At 38.0% G+C, this 6942-nt stretch overlaps 2 protein-coding genes across 2 annotated transcripts; one reads left to right on the top strand and one right to left on the bottom strand.

The window, feature by feature from the left end:
- The first annotated feature begins 432 nt into the window (after positions 1-432).
- On the top strand, positions 433-1879 carry LOC113294129 (nicotinamidase 1-like). The gene is made up of 4 exons (XM_026542549.1): positions 433-652; positions 756-1073; positions 1185-1370; positions 1520-1879. Exons 1-4 carry the CDS (start codon positions 494-496, stop codon positions 1610-1612), a joined length of 756 nt encoding a protein of 251 aa, XP_026398334.1. The 5' UTR covers positions 433-493; the 3' UTR covers positions 1613-1879.
- Positions 1859-5330, bottom strand: LOC113294122 (protein NETWORKED 2D-like). The gene is made up of 2 exons (XM_026542542.1): positions 5084-5330; positions 1859-4800 (listed from the first exon to the last, which is right to left on the bottom strand). The coding sequence occupies exons 1-2, from the start codon at positions 5175-5177 to the stop codon at positions 2063-2065; spliced, it is 2832 nt and encodes a 943-aa protein (XP_026398327.1). The 5' UTR covers positions 5178-5330; the 3' UTR covers positions 1859-2062.
- Between the last annotated feature and the right edge of the window lie 1612 nt (positions 5331-6942).

Below are 6942 nucleotides of genomic sequence, written 5' to 3'. Positions count from 1 at the left end.
TGGACAATAGGTGTCACAATCTTAACGGTGAAGAGGGGAATGATTCTAACATTGAAATTGATAGTGAAATGAAGATGAGAATGATCAAAAATAATTGTCCTATATCTAGACTATGTTAGTTGTCCAAGTTATTATAAACTTTTCCGTGAACATCTTCACTCCCAAAAATTTCTAGATTCCACTCCAAACCAAAGTCACATAATTTTGTTGTCCTCTCCTCTCCTTTGTGGATATCTTTTCCTGGTCAACTGTGTACAACTCAGATCAACGGCGAGATACCACCCATACCTACATAATATTCTATGTGGGCCGCTAGATTATTGGTCCCTACATCAATTAGAAAACTAGTTCCGGTCCGTTCCAAAACTAATCTTTCCAAATTTCCAAGGATGACGGCTGATAATGCGTTTAAATATTGTGGCAATCCAAGACTCAGATCACCCCACTCAGATTTTTATTTCTCTGTCTTCGTCAAGACTAAAAACAACCTAAGATGGTGCAAGCTGAACAATCACTTGTTGATCTAGTAAAACAAGAGACTCCAATTCATCAATCAGAACCAGAATCACTGGTATTATCTGATGATATCAAAACTGGATTAGTTCTTGTTGATATTGTCAATGGCTTCTGTACTGTTGGTTCTGGCAATCTGGTAATACTTTCCGATTCTTGTTGATTCTCTATGGGTTTTTTTTGTTTTTTTCTTGTTGTTTTTGATTCTTGATTCATAACTCTGATCATGGGTTTGTTAACAGGCGCCAGTTGTACCAGATAGACAGATCTCTAATATGGTAGAAGAATCTGTGAAGCTAGCTAGAACATTCTGTGAGAAGAAATGGCCTATATTTGCGTTTATTGATACACATCATCCTGGTAAACCTGAGGATCCATATCCACCTCATTGTCTAATTGGTACTGATGAATCAAAATTGGTTCCATCTTTGCAATGGTTGGAGGATGAACCAAACGTTACCATTCGACGCAAAGAATGCATTGATGGGTTTCTTGGTTCTTTTAAAGATGATGGTTCTAATGTTTTTGTTGATTGGGTTAAAACCAACAAAATTGAAGCTGTAAGTATTTTTACTCGCCGGTCTTGGTTGTGTGCATCGTATTTGATTAATTGAAACAAAGGGTTTTGAGTTTCACTGAGATTTTTCTTTCTTTCTTTTTGGTTTGTGAAGATACTGGTGGTGGGCATATGTACAGATATCTGTGTTCTCGATTTTGTGTCTTCTACATTATCTGCAAGGAATCTTGGTTTGCTTGCTCCATTGAAGGATGTGGTGGTTTATGCTAATGGTTGTGCCACCTTTGATTTGCCTAATCAGATAGCCTCAGGCATCAAAGGAGCAGTAGCTCATCCACAGGTATACACTTTGGTACAACTACGTTTGTTTGCTTTCTGTCATATCAGTGTATTTTTAGTTCTGCTATCTGGAAGTTTTTGTTATCTTCCTTTTGATGTGATGAATGAAAACATAGACATTGCGCCTTATATCATCGATTTCCATGGCAGGAGCTGATGCATCATATTGGTCTTCACATGGCGAAAGGAAGAGGAGCCCATGTTGTATATGAAGTGTCATTAGGTTCCATTAAGGCGCCGTGATCAAATTCAAGTTGCTGCTATGAGTAACGTTGCTTCTAATACATAAACATATCTCTATGCATGAATAGTATAGTTTGGCATGCGAATAACAATGTTTGTTGTTAAAGACACACTATGTACTATAAAATCCACTTTGGTTCAGTGTTGTACCAACATTGGAATCGAAAGGATTTATCAGATGTTTGTGCTGTATAATATATCATATGAACCATAAGTACAATGTTCCCCTTTTTTATCTATTGATAGTTTTACAAAAACCACTATTAATTGAGGAAGTTGTTCTGCAAGTATTTACTGGCTGTGTAATTCGCAAAATGTGATCTCAAAGTTGAAACCAGTTTCAGTTCCAAACTGGATAGAGACGAAAAAATAACTTAAAGATGCTACTGATACAAGAATTGTGAAATAAATATACTATGCGATTTAAGGAATCCGCAAACAAATTGAGATTTAAAGAGGGATATGACCTTGAATATCGCTATATTGTTTCTGATATGCTGGATTTATGCAGGCAAAGACTGACGGCTTCTGTTTTTTCTGTTTAATGCCAAAGATGAATGACCTCAGAGGAATTCGAGATCGAATTGAATGTTTTATGTCATTTTGATGTTTCTTTGATCCTGACAGCTTGAATTCATCATTCATTTTCGTAAGTGTCGTCTCAACTTCAGACTGAAATCCTGTCACGAAATCTTGACCTGCTTGGAGTTCATCTGCCACCTTGTTGTTCTCTTGCTTCATGTTTAAAATCTCCCCTTGAAACTTTGCAGCCTGGTAGCTTGTAAACTCCAAATCTCCAGCTTCTAAACCTGCTTTTAAGGTTTTTGATATCTCCTCTTGTATATCACACAAAGATGTAAATCTAGACTCCAATTCCGCTTTGAGTGATGCACTTTGTTCCACCCAAGTATCCATTTCCGTTTGAATCTCTCTCAAGTGAACGTAGAGCGGGCGTGCACGAGATTTCTGAGACTTATCAGTAGAAGTAGTCTTGGAGGGAGATGAACCATCATCTTGCTTGTTGTTCACTGTCAGATCCGAGAACTCAGCTTGTAAATCTTGAATTACAGTTTGGAATTTTTGTATCTGATGGAAAGATGTGCTGAACCTTAACCAGAAGTCCAAATTCTCCTCTAACAACTCATCAATATTCCTTCTAAACTTTTCTTCAGTTGACGTGAGAGTTTGGTGCTCATTGATAAGAATAATGTTTAATTCCTTACGTGACTTGATCCTATTCAAGTGATCCTCAATTCCATATGCAAGTGACTTATTCCTTTTCACCATGGATTCAAAACCTTGATCTTGGTTAAATTTGACGTCTTGGTTCTCCAACTTCATTGCTGGGGGTTTTCTTAAGTCATCGAATGCAGAGTCACTTTGGTCATCAGCGGAGTTTGTTTGCAGAAGGTCGAGTTTCTGACGCAGCGAACGAATCTCTTCATCCTTCATGGCATTGGAGTTCTTTAGCTCCTGTATCTGCACTGCCATTTCGGAAATGGTATCAAGATTTTTCTTCTCTACCTCTGAAAGCTGCCTCTTTGCTTCTTTGAAATTTCGAAGGACCGTAGTATACTCAGCCAATAGAGCCTTCTCTCTACCTTCCAGACCATTCATGAATAACTGCTGCCAGTTTGGTTCATCCTCCTCCAGTATCTCTTCCTTTTCATCAACACCTGCAAAACTAGGATCCTGCTTTACTACTTCGTTAGACAGATTTAGCTCCTCATAATTTTGAGTAAGATCATCAAAAGTTATGCTGCTCATCTTGTCGGTAACATTTGCTGGATCATTGGATGCAGCGATGAAATCGTTAAGTTCTCCAAAATCGAATTGTTGGTTGGGACTAAGAACTTGCCCGGCTTCTTCTTTTTGATATCCTGTTGCTGGAATCTCGTCTTCTTCCAAATGTTGCATAGACTGCAGTTTCTCTGAGAGATGCTCAAGGTTACAACGTGCTTCAATAAACTGAATTTTTAAGCTGCTATTTTGATGCTCGATTTTCCTGTTAAGATCCTGAATTCCATGCAGCTTCTCCTCCGATTCTCCCAGCTTTGCGTTGGAACTGTTTGATTTTGCCTCATTGTCCTCTGAATTTCCTAGACGTTCTTGAAGCTCGTTGATTTCCAACCGTAATCTGTTTATCAAACCAGTCGGAGTGGAGACCATGGTCTCCAAGCTGATGACTTTCTTTACCAGTTCGTCTATTTTTTCTGCCATTTCTGTGGCAGTGAGAGATGAACTAGATTGCATCTCCAACTTTTTTCTGATATCCTTCGCTATAGCCTCTGATTCAACATCTTGTTGCCGTAAAATTTCTGCTTCTTCCTCCAAGGTTGCAGTGTAATCCGTCAAATCTTCATCGCTAGCAAACGGATTCCACTGTTTCATTTGTTCATGACGAAACTTCTTCTTAAGAGCCTCTACCTTTTGTTGGGCAGCCTTGATTCTGTGATTCTCTATTCTAGCTTCTTCCGCTGATCTCCCGTGTGTCTCCTGCAACTGGCTCAAAGTATCTTGACATGATTGCAGCGCAGTGGATGCCATCAAAGTCCGAGCTTCGTCGTCCTCAATCACATTGCTCATGCTGAATTCATCTTGCAAATTACAAACCTTAGCTTGTGCTTCCGTGACCCGATTCTCAATTTCCCAATACCTCGCAAGCCTACTCTCGTATGAGCTCTTCACGAACTCCTTTTCCGTCTGTAAAGCCAAAATCTCTTTCTGAAGCTTGTCCATCAGTTCAAGTCCCTCACTTTTGCTAAGATTTGATTTCGGGGCAGCAATAGTAGTAGGAACAGGAGCCATTTTCGGAGTTTTCTTGATACTCATTTGAAAACTCAGTGCCTTGGGCATTGTTTTTGGTGGTTGAGGCAAATCCTTAGATGCTTTTATCTGATCGACAGGAGGTGGACGATATCTCGGAGAACCATCATAGTCTTCATCATCCTCGTCCATTCCATACTGAATTTGTTCGGGGAAGACAGTGGCAATAGTATTATTAGCACTTTGTAGCTCACCTGAGATGTGATCATATCTCTCGGCTAAGGCTCTGTACGCCCTGTATGCCTCTTCCACAAAGATTATCAATTCCGGCCTTTGCCTAAAATATATTTCCGCCCTTTTAGCGAACGTATCTCCTTCCCCTTCGACGAGTTTCAGCATGTATTTCACCTTCTCCTCCATATCTAAATCCCCAAAAGGTTCATAATTAGTATAAAATTCTCTTCGAACTACGGATTAATTTTGCACTATCACTATTGAAGATCGATCAGCAGTATGCTATATAAACTAATTACAATAAGTTTAACTATGTGTGATTTCAAGAAAATTTTCTTAAAACATAATCTTTGGTCGTTGCAGAGAAAAGTAAGATTATGATTTAGATAACAATTGATGAAATTAAAGAAAACCCATATCATATATGATTGAATTACTTTAAGAAGAAAGAAAGAAAAAGGGATTGTTTACCTTGAAGGTTTTGTTCCAGCCATTTAGATTGCTTAGTTCTAATATGACTAGCCCACCACCATGAATACGCATTGCTTGCAGCCCTCTGCAACATCTTTAGTCTTTGTCTCTAAATCCAGTTAACACAAGAATTTCGGAACTCTGAATTCAGAAAATTTCTGGGGAATCAAAGTTTTTAGATTGGAATTCAAACTTTGTGACTTTGTCAGAGGCTGGCCTCTTGAAAAGGTATGCATTTATTTTGCCAGTGATATTGACAGGAAAGGAAAAAAAAAAAGAAATGTAATGAAAAGAAGAAGGTGTGCATGTCATTTCCTGTTCGGTGGGGTCAACTCCACTCCGTTTCATTCTTTTCTTCCCTTTTTTATTTCACGGACAGGTGGCTTGGTTTCAAACTCCATAGTACTGCGCGCATGAAGATACTCTAGTTGCTCGCGTTGGAGATGATATTATATTCCAAATTTCCAACCAACCGTGTTTTTTCAAATTTTGTAAATGCATCGATCAAAAATGCCATTGCAAATTTGCAAGTGCTAGTATGCCTGCAGTAACTGTAAACTCCTTCTTGTTAAAACAAAGGCCCGCAATGCTAAATCAAGAAAAGATAACTGATTCAAATCAATTGCAACGTGTAAATCTGATTCACCATTAATAGATTGAAAAGCTTCTACTATGGTATCAGACGTCTAAAAAATCATCTTTCCGCTGCTTCAACATTAATTTTTAGGTTAATTTCTTCATAATCTTCATATAATTTTTTTGTTTCCACTGCAATCTTATCTCAAAAATCTTGCTATTATGGCAAATCTTTTGTATTAATCTCGTATCTGTTGTATTCCCTTAAATCAAATCACTAATGTTCTTTGTTGATACATGAAAATAATTACCCCTTAGTAAGACCATGGAATCCCTAGAGAAAAGGGAGCCTCTTGGGTAACTTGAGGACTAAGACCCAAGTCCAGTAAGGTATATTCATGAGTAAGAATAGGATAAGGAAGGGATTAGTGAAGAAGTAGAAGGTCCCATCATGAGGAATGACAATAGTTGCAGATAAGGAAGCTTCCATGACATGTAGCATGATGTCATGAGAAGAAGGATTTTGGGGAAAGCCTATAAAAGGAATGACATAGTACAATGGAAAGCAAGCTCTCTCTCGTATTATTCTAGGAAAAGGTGTTGTTATTGTTGTGACTATGACGTGTAGGACCACTCATATTCACCCTTCCACATTCTTCAATACAAGCTCAAAGATGACAATTTTCTAACCTGGAAAAGCTTGATTAATTCTAGCATTATTACGAAGATACAATGTCTCTGGTTTCTTGGATGGATCTACTTCTTGTCCTGCTAAATATCTTACTCAAGAAGATCTAACAGCCGGTAATGTGAATCCTTCATACTGCTTGGTGTGATGATGATAATACACTCATTCTATGGATTCAATCTTTGATTTATGATCCAGTTACTTCACATGTGGTTCATGCTGACACTGCTCGATAACTTTGGTTTAGTATTGAATCCAGATTCGCAAGAACTTCTACTACTTATTCAATACAATTACGAACAAAACTCCAATCACTCAAGCTCAGATCTGGCAGTATGGCATCTTACTGAGGTGAAATCAAGAAAATAACTATTCAACTTTCTGCATCAGAATTTGGAATCTCCAATGATGAACTTATTAAATTGGTGTTAAATGGAATTGGAAATGATTACAACTCCTTCAGTACTTCAGTCCGAATTAGGAATCCACCGAACTCTTTCGATGAGCTTCATAATTTACTTCTTAGTGAAGAAATTGTTATGAATGATAGATCCAAGTCTTTACTCACTGAAGCTAACAATAAAGATTTTGCATC

The sequence above is a fragment of the Papaver somniferum genome, chromosome 1 (assembly GCF_003573695.1).
Source record: "Papaver somniferum cultivar HN1 chromosome 1, ASM357369v1, whole genome shotgun sequence".
Taxonomy (NCBI): domain Eukaryota; kingdom Viridiplantae; phylum Streptophyta; class Magnoliopsida; order Ranunculales; family Papaveraceae; genus Papaver; species Papaver somniferum.
Note: the sequence above shows the minus strand (reverse complement) of the source record. Positions and strands in the feature narration are given on the sequence as shown.

Coding starts and splice junctions, on each gene's coding strand:
- LOC113294129 (XM_026542549.1), top strand. CDS start 494: ATGGTGCAAGCTGAACAATCACTTGTTGATCTAGTAAAACAAGAGACT. Junction 653..755: donor CTGTTGGTTCTGGCAATCTG/GTAATACTTTCC, acceptor GTTTGTTAACAG/GCGCCAGTTGTACCAGATAG. Junction 1,371..1,519: donor GAGCAGTAGCTCATCCACAG/GTATACACTTTG, acceptor TTTCCATGGCAG/GAGCTGATGCATCATATTGG.
- LOC113294122 (XM_026542542.1), bottom strand. CDS start 5,177: ATGTTGCAGAGGGCTGCAAGCAATGCGTATTCATGGTGGTGGGCTAGT. Junction 4,801..5,083: donor GCTGGAACAAAACCTTCAAG/GTAAACAATCCC, acceptor TTGGGGATTTAG/ATATGGAGGAGAAGGTGAAA.